General features: G+C 41.4%; 1 protein-coding gene across 2 annotated transcripts in view; it reads left to right on the forward strand.

Moving 5' to 3' along the window:
- pax5 (paired box 5) overlaps positions 1–20,633 on the forward strand; it is a 54,502-nt gene that overhangs the window by 17,324 nt on the left and 16,545 nt on the right. The window contains exons 3-7 of one of the 2 annotated variants that reach the window (XM_026302511.1): positions 653–850; positions 1,514–1,578; positions 4,530–4,655; positions 11,702–11,886; positions 19,595–19,727. In XM_026302511.1, coding sequence (XP_026158296.1) covers positions 653–850; positions 1,514–1,578; positions 4,530–4,655; positions 11,702–11,886; positions 19,595–19,727 — 707 coding nt within the window. The remainder of the gene's footprint in view (positions 1–652; positions 851–1,513; positions 1,579–4,529; positions 4,656–11,701; positions 11,887–19,594; positions 19,728–20,633) is intronic. The other variant, XM_026302513.1, reaches the window with a different exon arrangement.

A 20,633-nucleotide genomic window follows, 5' to 3' on the forward strand; every position in this document is an offset into this window, starting at 1 on the left:
ATCCCACCCATCAATTTTCTGTCATCACTATGGGCAGAAACACTCACAGCTCACGATAACTCTCCATGAACAAGTGAGTGTTGGTTTTAAGACAGACTTTAAAAATCCTGCTCATCTTTTAAGAAATGAGAAACAAGACGATCACGATCAAATGGAGGAGGAGGATAAGGGACAGACGAGGGGAACGTAAAGTGCTTTTTAAAGTCCTGACCGTTCTATTGACGAGCCAGAATGTCTAAAAGTCAGAATGAGTGAAAGACAGTCTGAATCATCACTAGAAGGGGATGGGGGGGACTAAAGGGCAGTAAAAAAAGAGAATGGTGATTTTATCATATGTCAGTGAGTTAGTGTCCACTACATAACTACCAAGTTCAACAATGAAGCAGAATGCAGCATAGTAATACCATCACGTCATCACTAATCATTGTAATAGAAAATGCATCAAAGTCAGGTCAGGTCGCACAATTACGAATCCATAAACTTCATCCTGATTTAACTGCTCAGTCTTTACATTCTTACATGTTGCTGCATAAAAATGTTTTTTTTTTTCTCATTCCATCTTTTAAATTTCAAGATGATGTGGTACATTTTATCCAATTTAAAAAAGCCCATGGGACTGGAAACAGTATAAAATTCTTGCTTTGGTTGGCAGGTACTATGAAACGGGCAGTATCCGCCCCGGGGTAATCGGGGGATCCAAACCAAAGGTTGCTACACCCAAAGTGGTCGACAAGATCGCCGATTACAAACGCCAAAACCCCACCATGTTTGCCTGGGAGATCCGGGACAGGCTCCTGGCCGAGAGAGTGTGTGACAATGACAGCGTCCCCAGTGTCAGCTCCATCAACAGGTACTACAGTCTGTGTAATCTGTTTCAGTGTGTGTTTGAGCATCAACTAATAGCAACAGGTACTGAGTGTATGTAGAGCACAGAGAAAATGATGCAGTGTGTTTTATGTCTGTGTGTGTCTGGGAGTGGAAAAGAGAATAGTAAAGAGGCCCTAGTCTCCATATGTATGAAGTGGCTGCAGCTCAGTGGTTCAACACGATGGTACAATGACAACCCTTTCCCCTGAGCATAGAGCTGGAGAGAGAGGGAGGGATGGCGAAATAAGAGAGAGAAGGAGTGAGCTAAAGAGGCAGACAAAAGGGAAGGAAGGTGTGCGGGGGTGAAGAAAGAAATAGACACAAAAGGGAAGAAAAGAAAGGGAAAAGAAGGAAAGGAAAAGAGAGGATGGGAAAAGAGAGGAAAAGGGGAGGAAGGGAAAAGAAAGGAAAGGAAAGAGGAAGAAAAGGCTTGCATGAGCAGCCAAGCAGGAAGTGTGAGGCCCCTCTGCCATGTCAGCCTCCCTCAGCCACTTCACACGCAGACACACATACACACACACACACACACCGTTTTGCTCCCACGATGGTCATGTTCTCTCTGTCACTCAGAATCTCTCTCTTTCACACACACACAAACACAAACGACCACTTCACACACACTAATATCTCCTCTCTCCTCCTGCAGGATCATTCGGACTAAGGTTCAGCAGCAGCCTGGCCAAACAGGCTCAGTGTCAGCTCACAACTTAGGTAGGTCGCTGCTATAAAATCCTGTCTCAAACTGTCAAAGCAAATTTTACAGAAGAGACGTTTTTGTACGAACCTCTCAGGAGTGGAAACTGTGTGCTGTAGTTAGTACAACGAAAAGGACCGAAATTCTGAACTTACAGTAAAGAAACACAGAGTGAAATGTTTTGTACCATGAAGTTCGTGGTTTGAATCAATATGTCTGAAAATGGAGAGTTTAAAATCAAGGTTAATTAATGAAATGCATGTTTTTGTTTTGTCAGTTTTCTTTTAGTCAGATTTTTTTTTTTTTTAACCAGTTTTATTGGAAAAACTCAGGTTTGTGTGATGGTTGTGCTCTTTGAGCCCTGACGAATGTACCTTGGAGAACTGACAGAGGAAATAAGGGAGACAATACGAGGGGGGATAACAGGCAACACAGCAATTGCAGACTCCAACTGCAGACATTGCAATTACATTGTCAGCTTCTTGAATCTGCACACCACCAGACCTTTAGCAGGACAACGTTACAGTTTTTTTTATTAATGTAGCAATTTTCAGTGGATTTTCCTCAGCCTGCAACCTGGCAAGTGTTGCACATAGAGGTGCGTTTTATATCATAACTAATAAAATGCAATAATGTCGTCTATGGGAGGTGTGGTGAATTGATCCACAGTTCCCTATCAGTTGGAAATCTGGAACCACACAGTTGTTATAAACACTGAAATGTCTGGCAATCAGAGACGATCAGTGTAGATGGAGTATTTATGTTCATAAATTCTAGTTTACAATAAGGCTGAGTTACCAACCAGCCAAAGTGGGCTTGTCTAGTGTACCTCTCTTTCTCTGTGTTGAAATTCACATATTCATATATCTAAAACAACTATGGAAGACATACCAGCAAAAAAAGTCAGGTCCAATCTCAAAATAATATAATAAAGGAGAAGATTATTTTATGTTTCATTTTGTACAAATGAAGAGAAAAAAAAAAGAACCTTTAATTTTCATTCAAATTGACACTTTGACTTTCATTTAACCTCATTATCACGTTACAGACTGAGACAATACATCTATTACAACTATGGCTGAAACATTAGTACTTTTTATCTGATGAATATCTACAAATAAACACGAGAGCCTGTCTTGCTGTCCCTCCCTCTCTTTCTCACTTTGCCCTGCAGTGGATTGTGTTTTGGTGTCTCTCATATCTTCATAATCGCACATTGTCTATTAATCTAAATTAATTTCACACACACTGCTCCCTGACTCCTGCCTTTTAAACACATTTAGCAAACACACGCGCGCGCGCACACACACACACCTAGATGCAGACAGACACGCACACCCACACACACATGCACGCTTACAGATTACACAGATAAATGGGTCCCACTCCCAGGCGGAAAATTGAACATTTGGATTTGCAGAATAAAAGCGTTACGTTCTGATAAAAAAAAAAAAGAGTGAAAAGAAAGAAAGGAAAATCAGATAATTGAAGTGCTAAATCAAGTGATGGGAAAAGGAGGGATATGCATTCATTATACTCTCCTTGTCGTTAGCGAAGAAGTAACGGCTGGAAGGGACCTTGATCCTGTGGTTTGTCTTTTTTTTTTTTTTTTTTTTTTTTTTTTTTTTAATTCCCTTTTCGGTCTTGTCTTTCTGTGTTTGGGGGCAGGGGGTGGGGGGTCTGCTGGGAGAGAGGATTAGGATGTCTGTCTCCACACCTTTCTGTCCCTCCTGGGATACCATACTGTCACTCAGCCCCTCGTCCGCTTACAGGGGCACAGATAAGGGACCAAGGAGGAGTGAGCGACTGTATGTTTCAGTGTGTGTGTATGTTTGTGTATGTGTCAGGAGGTTGCAGGAAGTGTGTGTGTGTGTGTGTGTGTGTGTGTGTGTCACTGAAGCAGTGACAAGTATGTCGCTGTGTCGCCCAGCGAGGAACTTGTCTCCTCCAGGGGGAAGATTAGAGGGAGAGACAACGAGGAGCAAAACAGAGAAAGACCACTGTCCTTTGTGGCTTTTTTTTCTACTTTCAATTTACTCTGTATAGCGCAGAAAAGTTTTAAAGGATTAAAGTGCGTCTATGTTAGGACAGGATTTAAATTATGTCGCTTTCAGTCAAAAGTTTGCTCTTTGTTTTTCATCTTCGGTTCTGATTACGTCACAAATAGTTGATCTTCAAACAAAGCTGCATTGTAATTGATGTTGGAGGAGAATGGCTCACTAATTTTCAGAAATAGCTTTGGACATATACTATATATAGTTGCCTTTTTCATTTATTGAATGATTTTTCACATCCAGTATATGAAGTCACACTATAAAGTTCTTTACAGAACACTGTCTCTACGTTCTGTCAAAAAACACATTATATTAGAACATGATAGTTCTGTTATGCTCTTACAAAGGTTTTCTTTTCTGTTACACAAGAGCCCAGCACATGTCCATCCATCCATCCATTATCTATACCTGCTTATTCCTAACCAGGGTCACAGGGATCTGCTGGAGCCTATCCCAGCTCTCTTTGAGTGAAAGGCAGGGGTACACCCTGGACAGGTCACCAGTCCATCACAGGGCCAGCCACATAGAGACAAACAACCACACACACTCACACTCACTCCTATGGGCAATTCAGAGTCACCAGTCAACCTGACATGCATGTTTTTGGACTGTGGGCAGTAATTGGAGTACCTCGAGTAAACACATGCAAGCACAGGGAGAACATGCAAACTCAACACAGAAAGGTCCCTGGGTCCTTCTTGCTGTGAGGCAACAGTGCTAACCACTAAGCCACCACCCAGCACAAGTCCTCTTTGTATTTTTGAAATTCTGCAATAGACATTGAGCCCTGGAGATACCATAATATAGAAACCATTCATATATTTACAGTATGTAGCCTATGTGCTTTATCATCTCCACTGACTCTCCTAATGCATCCTTCAAATTGCTCATGTTGTCATGTGATCTGTCTGCAGCTACATCAGCGGCTGCCACACAGGTCTCAGCGGTGACCAGCGACTCGGCCGGCTCTTCGTACTCCATCAGTGGCATTCTGGGTATCAGTTCAGCTGCTGATGTGGGCAAGAGGAAGAGGGATGAAGGTGAGCACAAGTTTATGTCTTGCCCATGTCATGTTTCCAAATGTGTAGCGATTCCAACATGTGCTACTTTGTATGCTATGGAAGTTCTAACCCAAATATCTTAATTCAGAAATCCCTGTTTACTAACATTGCTTCACTGGAGAGCTATCGGTGAAGTCTGTTTATGCATGTACTATTGATCATATACATTGTTATACTGGATCAATGTTGTCTGCATGCTAATAGAGGTGTGAGCTTGTGGGTGTATGTGCACATAAGGGGCTCTTACAGGTAAAGTATGTTTGTGTGTGTCGGTGTGCATGGCTGTGACTGTGTATGCAGCATTGTCAGTGGCATTAAAAAGCTATCACACAGTCTCCTACGGTAAATGAGACAGGACCAGATGTCGGAGCAAGGGGGGGTGGGGTGGGGGTGGGGGTGGGGGTTGACAGAACGCCACTAGGGGCTATTTCCTGCTCTCCCTTTCTCTTGCTCCCTATAATAGACACAGATATAGTGTGGGGTACTTTTCCCACTGCTGACGAATTTCCAAAACATTTCAGCAGGTTCCAGGAGGAATCCCAGGTGTACCTTGAGCTTTCTGATATGCTTGGATACAGCCCACTTACCCATCAGCAGAGCACAAAGACTTTAGACCCAGCATGCACACATTCATACACACGTCTTGTCTTCATTCCTTGTGCAGACTTTACATCGGCTAACATTCATTTCCTGGACATTTATCCTAATCGCCCCCTAACCTTAAGCCAAAATATCACACTAAAATTAATTGATTTACTTGGCAAAGGCCAGCACCTGGTAGAGGTGACTAATGATTAGTGTTTTTCTGGAGACCTCAGTTTACACCACAGGATAGCTTCTAATTTGTGGTGTCAGGAGATACACAGTGGAACAAAAGTTAACCTTGCTGTGTGAACTCAACAGCGTTAGACCCTAAATAATTTTACTTTTGGCTCTGGAAAATATCACTGCAAAGATTTTGCACAGACATAAACATCAGGCGTCATCATCAGCTTTCACAGTTACCCTCTCTGCTTTGATATAAAGTGTACTATTATGCTGATTTTCATTTTTAGAATTAAAAAAAAAAAAAAAAACAGAAACATTGGAAATTCAAAAAAGTGGAGTATTAGAAAAATGTTTTTACATTTAGATGATGGGGAAAAGTCTGGGTATCAACTAACATGCAAGCAAACTGCAACTAAATGCAATGGAAACAGGCTTCAGGCCACACCCCACGCATGTGTCCACTGAAACTTCTGAACAATAAAAATGGAAACATCAGATCAGATCTTTGTATAATAATGAGACTGAAACCTCAAATTAATACATTAAGCAAACACAAACGTCACTTTTTTATAACTTTCCCACTTTTTTTATTTGTTTGATATTTGACTTGCACTCTGTATTATTTACATCAACTTGCTGCACATCAAAGGTGCAACCACAACAGACTAAAGAATTAGCATCACAAGCTGTTTAACCCAACTCCTAATAACCACATGTGGATGGAAATGCCCACTAATTTACATTGTGTTGTGTGCAGAAATTTAATTAAAATGTGTATTAAGCCCGGCTGGAAACAGGACATGACTGTAAGTGACTAGTTTTGAATTAGAGCAGAACACTTTACAGAACGTCATGTTTAATACGGACATAGATTGGTGCTTTTCACATAAGACAGTTTGACTTTTTATAAGATGAAAAGTGCAGGTGTAACTAACCACATTGATGGTTCCTGATATAATAGGTCAATACAGGGGTCAGCTTTTCATACACTGTCAAATAAAAAAGAATGAGTCATGTACTGTAATATTCCACTAATGTATCCACCGCTATTATGTGTGCTCTAATGTCTGTGGGACAGACTCTGTGGTCGGATCTGTAGCTTAAGTTGAAGCTCTGTAATCTAATTAGCAGCATTATTATTTCACTTTGTTCTTTATGTGCATGACATGTTACGCCGTGGGCTGCATGTGTGGTCTGTCTGTTGTTTTACTATGACTGGATCTTATGTTTCATCATTTATATCGAAAGCATTGTGTCACTTCACGTTTCACTGAAGCATCCAGAAAGTGTTATTTAAGCATTGTGTCGTTCAAGCGTCACGTTTTGCTTGTGCGCTTTATCTGCAATGTTTCCGTGGCAGAGGTCTGCGCAGTTGGCTCTGTGGTCTAATTAACAGCATTGCTAATCACAGCTTCCATTAGAGCAGCCCCCGCTGGATAATGACACACACACACAGCACGGGGTGACAGGGGGAACAGCATGCACTGACATGGGCAGACAAACACTAACACACAATAATGTAAGTTTCTCACACATACTCACACCCATATGCTTGTCTCTAGACATTTACACACACACACACACACACACACACACACACACACACACACACACACACACACACACACACACACACACACACACACACACACACACACACACACACAAGGAAAAAGACGTAACACACATAAGACCAACAATCACACAGCGTTTTCTTGTTTACTTTGTCATCATATCTGTCTCTCTGTGCATATATTACATATACCATAATGAGACAGTTACAGTGAAGCTTTGTGTCTTTCAGGTGCCTAAGTGTATTAGACAAGGTGAAAATGTCAGCTTTGAAAGCAGTTAAAGAGGCATGAACAATGTTTTTCTATTCCCATAACAAAATTCAAGAAAAAAAGTGGCTTTTTTCAGAATGTGAACAAATCATCTGATGCCTTGATTTATTTTGTTTTTAATTAATGGACTGCTATGCTGCGCATGAAGACTTTTGCCAGTTCTTTGGCTGAAAATTAAATTTGCAAAAATAATGAAGACACAAGGTGCTGGTTTTGCATTTGACCCCCTCCCTCCCCTTTTCCCTGAGCTGGTTTTAGACAAACTAGCACATTGCAGTTTATCAACCCTTTTCACAGCATGTTCCTGATGGCTGAATCCCATTTAGTTTTGCCTGTTCTGTGACACCTGCACCATGTATGATGTTTCACTGGCATGCCTGAGGTATTGTAAGGGTTTTAGTGATTTTAATGAAGAGAAAGCGTGTCATACCACCAGTCTACTGCATAACCATATCATCAGAATATGGTACGCTGCTGTGTGTGACCATGTCTGCAGGAAACCTTTTGTTTCTTCTGTAACCTATATGCCTAGAAATGGCAGGTGCTCAAGTGATGGGAATACAGGAGGGCAGGATCAGCAGCATGTGTGAGTATCAGCAGCAGGAGTGTGTGGGGGTAAAGCCCTGTGGTGACCTGTGCCCCCAGCCAAAGCAAGGGGAAGTGGGGGGTGACTGGGGGCAGAATGTAAATGAATGGGGCTCAATAGAAGAACTTGACTTGTAGGGTTAAAAGGGGACACAGAAAGTCTGGTGTATGTGTGTGTGTAGCATTTGCACATGCCTGTATATGCTACACAGGTATGGAGAGCAGGGCAGGTGCGGCAGTAACTGAATGAAATACTGCTTTTGTGAGAAGTATTCTCAATGTTTCAAGAAAAATAACACACAAATCATACAAAGAAGAAATAGTGTCAATGGCATTTACCCAGAATACCAAGTTGACCTCTCACCCCTTTGTGCATCCATTGTGACATGCAGCAGCTTACCAGATAAAAGACACCGGGAGTAAGCAAGAGATGGAGGATGGAGGAGAGGCGGGGGTGGTGCTCCGCCCTTTACCCAGAGCTCCCCTCAATGCCTCCTGCTCCTGAAAACTTTGATCTCTGGAGTTAAGATGGGACACACATACACTCAGACACACACACTCACAGGCTGGGGCTGTGAGGTCAGACTTACGACCCTTGTCTTATCCCTGTGATAGCCTATGCTGCAAAAAGATGCACACTGGCATAGTCCTACCCCCTGCAGACACACACACCTCACAAACAGGTAACAATTCACCTGACTCTTGAAGGTGTTTGGATTTATTAATTCAAGTGTTCCTGGGTTGTCCAATAAATAAATAAATAACATCAGCAGGCCCAGTCAGAGGGAGATGGTGATGGAGAGAGAGGGAGAAACAGGAGGGAGGGAGAGAGTGAGAAAGCAAAAGTGTGAGACAGAGAAGGCGGAAGAGAGAGGAAAAAGGCAGAAAGGAGAGAACAATAAGGGCTCATTGTTTGTTTTGTTCTGCTCTGAAAGAGAGGGAAGAGAAGCGCTTCCCTTCTGAGACTGACTCACAGAGATAGAGGCAGCTGTGAGTGTGTGAGTGTGCATCCAACAGTGAATAGGATTTAACCCGTCACAGCAATGAGTTTCTTTACCCATCCATGGATACAATGAGACCAGCCGGATATCAAACTACACACCCACCCACCCACATCCACACCAGGATACATATACAAGCATACACACACACACGTGTACAGATGAATGAACAATATTGATTATCATAAGTAAAAGCTTTGTTCTTACTGCTAGATTACAGTAGATTCAGCTCTCTCCCTTTCTCTGGTCCTTTGTGGGCACTCTGTTGGCTTGGGTCAGTCTTTCTATGGTGAGTGTATTTGTGTGTGTTTTTGTGTGTGTGTGACAGGGAGAAAGCAAAAAGCAATAAGCTGGCTGAAATGGTGCCATCAGAGCTACATGATTGATCAATTGAATTCCATCATGGGGACTGGCCGGTGGGATTAAATGGGTCGCCATGGGTTACCAGGCTAAAGCATCATACTGGCTTTATCTCCCAGCTGATTGGTCTGTCACCAGAGACCTGGACCATACACTCACACTACTCCCAGCATCTGTATATGAGTGTGTGTGTGTGTGACTGTAAGAAAGAAAGAGAGATTATGATCAAGAAGTGTGTTTGTGAAAGTCTGTCTGAAAAAGGTTTTTGTGTACTGAAAACGTATGGCGAGGTTTTGTAAATCACGCACTACTGTGTGAGTGTGAAAGATTCTTTTTTCTCAAGCAGCAAGATTTGCGGTTTACTAGAAATCTGTGAAACAACACAAAACCGCTTTGTGCCAATGTACCACTGTCAGATTTATCATGACACAGACTTATCAAATTGTATGCTTCACAAAGATATCACTGTTAGGAGGTTACCACAGAAACTAGGAAATACGGTTTGTAACCAGTTTTTGTGTAGCACTTAAATCTGGCCCACTGTACATACAATAGTTGTGCACATACAAAATTCTCTCGTCTTGTATGACAAGTAGAATATTACATTTCTGGTAAGTTCACATTTGTTTTTAACTCTAAATAAAGATAATCTATCCTATTGGCTTGTTTCACAAGTTGTCTACAATAAAGTTGTCCAATACCAAATATGCTGGCACTAGACAATTTTCCAATCCCCAAATGTTTTTTTTTTTATTCTTACTTTATACAATATATGTGCATAGCAGCTAATGTATATTTAAAGGTTGGGAAGATTGTGGCTATAGCAAATAAACTATAGCAACTAAAATATTTCTTTTTCTAATTCTGTTAAAGGGTAAAAGGGAACAGAGGAAACTGGATAAAGTCTGATAAACTCCCTCATGTGATCCAGAATCAGTTGGGTCTGAAGAATGCAAGTCTAATATGAAGTTAGACTTTTGCAGCCAACTCTTCACCTCTGCTGGAGGCTGAAAGCTCCATTAGCCTTCAGCTGGACCTCCTGCTGAATTCTCAGCAGATAAAGATCAAAAAAGATCTGTTTGGTTCTGTGCTGAATTTTATTCAAAATTTCAGAGCAAATTATGGTCTCACTCATAAAAACTACACTGCCAAACATCAACCAAACTCCACGCTCTAATGTTTTACTTGCTACGTGAAGAGTAAAGTACCTCCTGCAGTGGCACCAATCATTAGGATTGAATGCAAACTGTTACCCTGTTTGTCCTTATCTTAACCTAAAACTACCCTTAGCATATCTTATGTTTCACCTGACCCCAACCTTAACCAGATAATCTGAAATCCAGTGTCCGGTGTCCAGACCCCTAAGGATCCTGGCTGGACAATGTGTTGTTTCTTCGGAGTAATGGTGTCTCTCAGTAATCTCAGCAATTATTTTGGTGAATACACTGATAGCATGACCGAAAAAGATGCAGTCAAAAACTATGAAAATTAGACCCCAATTTCTGAAGCGGCAAATTAGAAGGTATATAAAATTTTAATATATGCCATATAGTTTCTTTACTCTTACTTTGTTTTTCCTTTGTTTTCCTTGTTTCATTGCTCTGAAACAAGCTGTAGGACCACTGTCCTGTTCAAATGGATCTATATTTCCAGTCCAAATGGAAAAATATATATATATTTGAACCCCCTTCCCCCTCTTCACCTGTCTGTCATATCACTATCCTGCCGCTGGACACATACTCAGACACATACACACATACACATACTTTCACACACACCAAACACAGTGACCCCCAGGACTAAAATAGGCTCTCAGGAGCGGTTTGGAGCAATGAATTGGCTCTATAGCAGGGGATTTTCACCCTCATCCCCTTTTTCTCTTTATCTTTCTCTCTCGTTCTCTCTTTTCTAATCATTTGTGGGCCGCGACTCTTCAGAGTTCTTATAATTGTCTCGTTCAGTCCCTCAGCCTTGCAATAACTGCAGGATACAAGAGCTCACAGTCTAATACTGATACCACAGCAATATATATTTGTGAGTCTGTGTGTGTATGAGTGATATGACAAGAGGGACGGAGAAGTGGGTATATATGAGAGGCGAGAGTGTACTTTTGAGAGATCAAGTAGGAGAGACAGCGTATGCTTGGTAATGGATTGCATTTGTATAGTATTTTCTCTGAGTCTTCACAATCTATGAAGTCACTCAGTCCTAAATCAGCTCACTGGAGTTCATTTGAGTCCATACTTTTAACGTCTTTCCCCACATCTGCCTCAGTGATTTACTTCATGAGCCCATACCTTCATTCCTCTCTCACCATCTAAGTCAGGTTTCTCCTTCTGACACTAAATGTGCAAAAGCCTCAGTTATTACCTCTCTAAACCTTGTCTGTCTCCTTTCACTTTTGCGCTCCTTCATTAGATTTTAACCATTTAGAAACCCTCTAACATAACTCCTCTCTCCTGTCTAGGTCTGCAGGAGTCACCGCTGGCCAACGGGCATGGCCACAGTGGGCGGGACTTCCTCAGGAAGCAGATGAGAGGGGAGCTGTTCTCACCACAGCAGATCGAGGTACTGGACCGCCTGTTTGACAGACAGCCATCCTGTCCAATCCAATCCAGCTCTGACTTCTATGTGAGCCCTGACTCTGGCAAGGTAAGGGCGTGGCACCAAGCAGGCTCTAGGCTGAGGCTGAGTTTGGGAGGAGTTGACGCGTTAAAAGACTGTAGGTTGTTCCAGTGAAACATTAGGGCTGGTGCAGGAGAAAACTCTCCATGAAAAACTGTAAGAGGGTGACAGAAGCAGAGGTGAAGCTGAAGTGCGTCCAGTGGCGATCACCATAAACTACAGGCTGGCCATATTACTGGCCACGAGACAGAACACCCCACACGACTACTAGGGGATAGTTTTAGCTTGACACGCAAATTAGGAGTCATGGGGTAACTGAAGGATAACTTTAGAAATTTTCTATATTTTGCTTATTTTTTTAAAAAAATTCCAGGAAAAGACTAAAACCAACATAATATTGATCCTATAAGTCACTGCCTGTGTAGCCAAAGCTTGATGGGCTATAAAGCTTATTCCCAGTGCACATCAGTTATTCAAATATACGAGCCAATTAGCCACACCATTTCAGTGGATGACATTACTATGGTGAACATGTCCAATGTAGTTTAATTGAGTTGACCCAACATACACCATCCTGATGTCTTCACTATAGTACCAAATACATATTAATCCACAGATAAAAATAGTCCCCAACAAAAATATTAATTCCTCCTGCTTGACTAATGTTTGCTAAAAACCTGGAAAAAGGAATGTATTAAATTTATAAAGTAGCCTATGTCATAATTAGGAACGAATGTTCCTAATGTCCCCCGGACACACCAGGGAGGTCAGAAAGCATTAAGAGACGATCGAACATAATGATGGTTTCAGTCTTTTCATGGTGCTCGTTGACAATAACAAAAATACAGAATGATCCAGCTTTTCCTTGAAAGAGACTTTTCAACCAGAACAAACACTAATTTCTGTGCCACCACAAAGTAAATAATGGTCTAATCTCGGCCACCACCGTGGAAAGCATTAGTCTCACAGACAGCCAAATTCCTACTTCCATAGAAGAAAAGTCGAACAAATTGTTAAGAAAAGAGGAACATGTAGTGAGCTTTTAAGGACAGATAAAATGTAATTGAGGCATTTCAGTGGGTAAATCTAAATCCATGATGCTACAGCCCTGGATCACACTGAGGTAGCTAAGTGAATTTAACATTAGTGTTCAGTGTTTTATCTACCTGTTATATGAAATGCCTGTCTCTGCTTTTAGCTAAAAGCCTGCCCTGCCTGCTATGCCTTACCTGCCATTTCACTCTTGATTTAAATATACCTCTAAAGCAATTGCATTTACCATAATATAAGCTTTACCAATTTCTTTTGGTTACTGGATCAGAAAATGTCAGCATCAAGCCATGTATTCCTCATTAAACTGACAGTGTTTCTGTGGTCTGATAGACAAGCTGATGGCTGCTGCAGGGATCCAGTCAGGCCTGGCCTATTGATGTTTCTATAATCTAGCCACACTGTAGGGGTTAATGAGCATATTGACCTAGCTCTCATTATGACCTCACTTCCTGCTGCTCAGGGACACCGATGGAGCTGTCCACATGCTGATGCTTCTTGAGAACATGCTGCATATGTGTGTATTGTTTGCATGTGAGAGAAAAAGTCTAGAAAACACGAGTGAGAAAGGATGTGTCTGTGTGTCTTAATGTTGCATCTAAATTGACCTCCCGCCCTTTCCCAGCAGTAAGTTAATGTAAATCTGAGTGGAATGGACAGGTGTAAGTAATATGCTGAATAACAAATGGACAACAAGATAGGATTTGTATTCTCCCCGCCATTTCTCAAATGTCTTCTAATCTTCAGACCCTCCCAGTTAATAATAGGGAAATATTTTGCTAACATTTCAAAATGACACTTTTGTTTTGGCAGTCGTTAAAGATATCCCTAGCTTGTGTTCATTTATTCAGTCAATGCCAAGGGCAAGAGGACACTTAATGGTGTAAAAAACACTTAATGGTGTAGTAGTAAATGGAACCACAGAGAGGCTGCAGCCTTAGACCTATAGGGCAGAGTTTGGCTTTTTAGCCCATTCACATCCCTCTGACCAACATGGAGAGTGGAGTGGCACAGGGCGAGGGGTCGACAGGGATTGGCTGTAGTAGCTCTATAGACTAAGACTCAAGACTATAATACCCATCATTCATAGGTCAGTGTCCTCTCTAAGCTTGGTCAAGACAGTGGGGTCAGGGTCATGGATAGGAGCTTTATAGTCCGGGTCGCACCGGGGTCAACCTGGATTTAGGAACTGCATGACAAAGAGATGCAAGCACGCATGCGGGCACGCACACACAAATCTACATCACTAGCTGTCCCTCTACCTCTCCTCACTTCTCTCAGGCTCTCTACTCGACCAATCCCCTTTTTCCCAGCTTGCATTTCCCAGAGGGAATGATTGACACTGACACACTGACAGCTACAGCTCTGCCTCTTTAGTATGTGGAAAGACTGGGGTATGTATAGCGTGTGTGTGTGTGTGTGTGTGTGAGACAGCATGCTGTGACTGACATTTATAAAAGATGGCTGATAGATTTGGCCCTACTGTTGATGTTGCACTGTAAGGGAGTGTGATCAACTGTGTTTATGTGTGTATTTGTTAAAGAGAGAAAATGGTATAGGGAGCAAACAAGTAAGAGACAAACTGAGGCTTAAGCAGCTCAATTTTAGGTGCCAAACGTATATTAATGACATACTCGTATAATGTAATTTCAGTGGTTATTTCAAGCTCTTCATTAGCTTTTAGCTTTCTTGTGCTGAAACACGAGCCTCATTCATTCTTTCTTCTTTCATCCAACTTGAAGAGATAAATAACAAAACTGCTCACATTCCTCACGAGCAAATCTTATTTTATCTGTCATCAGTCGTTACTCTGTTACGCTGTTTGTCTTAGACCTTCTCTTTATCTTTCCTCCGTAACAAGCCATTCCTTTATCTCATCTCCCTCTCCTGATCCCCCCTGCACCCCCTCATCTCTGTAGTCTATTAAGCCCCACTATTAATTTGTGTGTGCGTGATTGTATGTGTGTCTGCATGTGTGCCTGTCAGAGAGACTTCATTTAAATTTCCCTTCAATCACTTCCTATTACCCAGGTGATAAATCAGCAGGGCTGACAGCGCCCTCACCCATTCATGCTGCCCCTGGGTCCAAATGCCCACCCCAGGACCAACCAGCCTGGCTACAGTAGGATATAAAAAAAAAACAAACAAAAAAAAAACACCTATATTTATTGCAGCATGTCATCCAGGGGAAATGCTGTAACTTACTGATGTGTTTTAATAGTTTTTTGGACAACAATGGAGCCATGTGGTTCAGAACCTGCTACATCATGAAGAGTGCAGGGCAATTATGTCATCACTCATCAGGAACGACAGTCTTTTTTTTTTTTTCTCCAGTCTGTTTTCTATGCTCTTGTTTTCTCTGCCCATTTATAAAGTATATTCATACACCCACAAGATAATACTCAATTCGCTCGGGAAACTAGTTTAACTCGCACATAGGTGAGTTTTTGCCAGACTAGGTGGATTTGTGTCGAACGCACTCAAGCCTTTCTGCTGACTCTGTATGCAGTTAGAGTGATTCTAAAATCTGCTTCACGTTCTGTGTGAACACACAGTCAGGCTTTAACTTATTTAGTGTAAAATAAGTTAAATGTGGAATACCCCTTGCCCTATCCCATCAGTTCTGACGTTGTTATACAATCACTACAACAAAACATGCGTTAACCACTAACACAGCATTTAATCTCAAAAATAAAATCAATTATTCATTCATAAGTTAGTAATATTAGTCAAATTTCTCATTCAAAATGTATGAACTTTTACAGCCTCTACCCAAAGTTGCGGTCTGGCTCGTCTTGAAATGAATATCCTCCAAATTGCCACCACGCTCAGTTTGAGCGCAGATGATTTCCTTCCCTACAATCTCTGTCTCAGTTTGTGGACCTCTCAGGGAATTGTGTTTGTTTATAGTCAAGCCTTTTTCCATCAGGAGTACACAAGACAATGTGGAAAGAGGGAGAGATAGAGGGAGATGGAGAAATTGGGAGCTATTTGGGGAATGGATAAAAAGGGAAATACTATTATGCAAATTGAGCAAGCCAACAGGGCCAGCCTCTGAGTGTGTGTGTGTGTGTGTGTCACAGGGGCGATTAGGGCTCATCTGTTATTGATGTGAGATTTGGACCAAACCATTACTTTCCAATATCTAAATCAGTATACCAACCTGCTGTGTGGCAGAAAGACTAGGTCAGACTCACTGTCACTCTGTACAGAACTAATATCCAACAATTACTTGCTAGTTTGCTTATATTTCACAAATGCTTTCTGACATATCAAACTAAACACTCAGACCAAAACAGCTCTGCATAAAATAACAATAAAAACTGGATCTGCACTGGTGTTGCAGTAGTGTGTCGCTTCAACAACAAGAGGAGTCAATACTGTCCAGGAAGAACAATTTCAGTAACATATCTAGGACTTTGAAGACTTATCTGAGGAAAAACTATTCAAAAAGCTTGTGTTACATTTTTTGATTGTTTTTCATTTCTTTTCATTGGGACTCAATGAAAGAGTTCAATGAAATGAATGAACCGGTTGCATTGTACTCACGTATCCTGTCAGAGTTGCACAAATAAAGCATTCTCCCATTCATTTATTCAACAGCTCCCACCTTTCCTCATGTCTTACACTTGCCAATTCAGTCACATCAATCCCATCCTCCCATCTTATAGTAAAACACTGTATCCCCTATTCCTGACTGTGACTTCCAGCCCCATGTCCACCTCCTGCTGACACCTTTTCTGATCCTGTTCCACTCCCCCCACTTTCACTACCACCACCACCTTCACCACCCCCAAACCCCAACCTCTGCATGGCCATGCAGCTGCGTCCCCCCTCTTTGATGAGGGCTGATGGCGCTGTATGAGCAGTGGAATTGACAACATTTACAGGGGCGAATGAGAATGATCCATCTTCCTTAGCGGGCCTGTCACCCCACTGGCCAAACTTCATCATGGCCAATTACAACGGCAGACCCCTTCTTCTCTGCTGCTGCCACTGACTGGCCCCCATCTACATGGATACATCGACACATTAGACACCATTATAATGAGACAGTGCGGCCAAGAGGAGAGGGTGCAGGGCCAGCATGTATGATTGGCTGGGGAAAAAGAAAAAAAAAAAAAAAAAAAACTACAGGTGTGATGTGCGAGAGGGCGGAGGGACATTAAGAGAGAAAAGAGGGCTTAAAAATGTGTCTGAAGCCTAAAGAGAGAGCGAGAGCGAGCGAGAGAGAGAGAGATGCGTAGTGTACAGGGTAAGCTCTTATTTGGCAGGTCACAGTCCAGTGGTTGTGTTGTGTGTTGACGAGCACAGGGGTGTTTAAGAGGTCAGTGAGCACAAACACACGCCTACACTTCCACCTCCACACACACACACACACACACACACACACACACACACGCAGAGATGCAGAGGCATTAAAAGGGTCAGTGCAAAACTCTCACCTCATCACCTAAAGGAAATTCTGATTGCTGTCATTAGTGTACACACGGGGGAAAAATTAACGGGGGCCATTTAACGCAGAGAAGTGAGAACTTTAATCTGGTTAATTTGTGCAGAAATGCAGGCACAGAGAGCCATTAAGAACACAGACTTGGACTTAACCCTACATGTACCCAAGCAGATATTACAGATAAGTAAACTGTAGCCATTAATTTAACGTTATGCTCTAAAGCTATTTAAATCTTTTTACTTACACACAGTGTTTATCAGGAGCTACAGCCACCGCTAAGGGATACCTTAATAGATGATTCATGTATGTATGTCCCTGGCTACATCCAGAGGAATACATGTCTCTGTTTTCCTATAATGCAATGTAGAGATTTTCAGAACATGTATGTAGAAATCTTCCAACATCACCATTATCACTGACTGAATCAGCAGCTTTTTGCAGTGGAACTCCCTTCACAGGTGAATGAGAGCAGCTCAATCATGAAGGCTTCCTGGCTAAAAGCTTCTTAAAACGTTGCGTAAATCACAGAAACATCCAGGATGTGATAACTTTGCAACAGATACACAGCTGCAGAGTTACACCTTAAAACATCTTGCATAGTTTTGTAGTGAACAGAACATAAAATATTAAACCAGCAAGAGACTGAACATGAGCGTTCACTCACCGAAGCACATAATGAAGCGTGTCGGTGTGAGAATGATGAGCATTAGAAAAAAAGTGGCTGATTATGAATCTTTAAATTGAACTAAACCAAACCATTTAAATTAGTAGATAATTTGTACTTTACCGCTTTAAACAACTGATTGTGGTTAATCTTTTCTGTATTTCTAGAGAGCTCTTGATGCTGCCTGACAGAAAGTACCAAAATTAGAGTAACTCTAAGTTCAAGCCTTTTTTGTATTCCTAATGCCTCCTCATAATTACATCTGTGAGCAAATTGAAAAGATCAAATCTTTCACTTTTCTTTAAAGCTGCTGTACTTCTTTCTCAACACTATGCATCCACTGACAAAGAGAGGAAAAAAAAAAAGCACAGATTCATGCACGCACACTGTCAACAGACAGATTATTTGCCCATGCTGAGTGTATAGCAGGCATCTATAACAGTTTACTTATATATAGCCAGTCGTCAGGGTCAATATCATCACTCTAAATCACCTCACCTTCACACACAAACATAGATGAGGACAGATGGGTCATGGCTGTGTGCTGGGGTCAGACGCAGGTGAGCGGACGGTTTCCATCTATCTACCTGTCTGCATTTTGGGAAAGTGAGATAACACACTAACCGGGTTGATCTAGATAGAAGCAGCCTCCAGAAGCAACAATTATTTGTCTGCATTATCAGGGTTGATCCAAAGGCCCTAATGTGTCATGAACAAAAGATTTATTTTGTAGGAACAATGTGTAGCATTGATATTTTAAAATAGCATTCTTATACTAAAGTATTTTTAATTAAGCACCTATCATTTACTGCAACTTGTCTTAATATACAAGATATTGGCCATTAATCATATCTATCACAGTTAAACAACTAGTTAAAATATTATGTTACCTTTATTTATTTTGGGGGATTTTTTTTTTTTTTTTTATTCAGACAGCTATATCAATTTTTTTACTTTTTTAAAAACATTCTCAGGAGAGAGCAGTGCACTGAGAAGCACTAGACAACAACCAGATATTGCTTTGTCATATTGTTGTGTCTTCTCTACGTGTGTGTTAAGGGCATTGGGAACCAGTGTGTACGTGTGCTGAGATGATCACAGTTCTTATTGTTGTTGGCATCTGGGGAGACAAGGGGCTTTGTGTTAATCGTGGTCTGTGTGATGCCACTGTGTTTGTGTGTATGTACTGTATGTGTGTGTGTGCGTGTGTGTGTGTGTGTTTGTGAGAGGGTGAGAGAGACGGAGAGAGAGAGCAAGCTGATCCTGTGGTTATACACTGTTGGACTTGGTTGTACAGTAAATCCCTGTCTTTGTAAACAGATCAATAAACTCTCAGCTGTAGGTGTGTTTCTCTATGTGTCTGTGTGTGTGTGTGTGTTCATCCTAAAGCTCTTTTCTTTGCTCTCTGCTATGAGGAAGGCACAGCATGTCAAAAATATCACAGGATATAGCAGAAAGATTGATCGCAACATTCAGCACTGCTGTATATTCATGTTAAACCAGAAAATACCACGATTTGCTCTGGGTGCTTTGTTTTGTTAAAGTTCTTTCTCCACATCCTGTTCCAGACATCAGATTACTCAGCCATGGCCTCGCTAGCAGGCGGACTGGATGAGATGAAGAACAGTTTGGCGAATCCTGGTACAGGGGCAGAACTAGGAGCCAGTGTTTCCGGTCCACAGTCCTATTCACTAGTTCCAGGTAAGAAAGACTTAAGTGAATTTTGGGATTCCAATGGACAACTAATTGTTACTGTACCAACAAAAGAAAAAAGAAAAAAAAAGAAAAACTGTGCACACCAACTTAATAGATGCTCCCAAAATAGATTTATGGAGAACAGCTATGTTTAGACATGGTAATCAGATTTTCTTGGGAACTTATTCACTGAGCGTTGCTGTTGTTTTTTTGCCTGACTGAACAATTCTAGCATGCATTTTGAGTCCTTTTTTATGCCCACTGCTATTAGATAGTATTGGTGGTAAGAGAGCAGAACACATTTTTTTTTCTTTTTGCAAGCAGCACTCCAACTCTCATCCTCTTAGTAATTTCCCATAAAACAAGTCATGAAGAGATGAATGGTCAGATATGGTGGAAAATCACTATCCACCTTAATGGTAACGGAAAAAAAAATGAATGAGGTGAAGGATAAGATGGTGTACTTAAAGACAATTAAAGGTCAAGATTCTTTTGTCTCTTATTGGAAACACATGAAAATATTTTAAGAGGTAAGATTTTATATCAAGTCATAACTCTTGCCTCAGTAATCCAAAAAAAATTAAAACATTAATTCATTTTCCATGCAGCAGCTTCGTAGGGTCTGTGTATGTAGTGAAGGAAGCTACATGGATCCTAAGTGGTTTAACCTGTTTTAAGATTTCAGTGCTTTGGATCTCAGGAGAGGTGAAAAGCCCAGAGGAAAAGAGGAAAAGAAAGGTGAAGGCTTAGAGGAAAAGTGAGAGCTTCATCTCTTTCTGTTTCCATTGAGGGGCACTGGGAGATGCTCTGGTTAATTAAGAGTAGGCCAGGGAGCACTTGGACAAGGCTTCGATGTTCCCTTCTGTAATGAGGGGAATCATAGAGCTGGGAATTTGGGATATCTGGGAATGG

Source organism: Mastacembelus armatus, chromosome 1, assembly GCF_900324485.2.
Source record: "Mastacembelus armatus chromosome 1, fMasArm1.2, whole genome shotgun sequence".
Taxonomy (NCBI): Eukaryota; Metazoa; Chordata; class Actinopteri; order Synbranchiformes; family Mastacembelidae; genus Mastacembelus; species Mastacembelus armatus.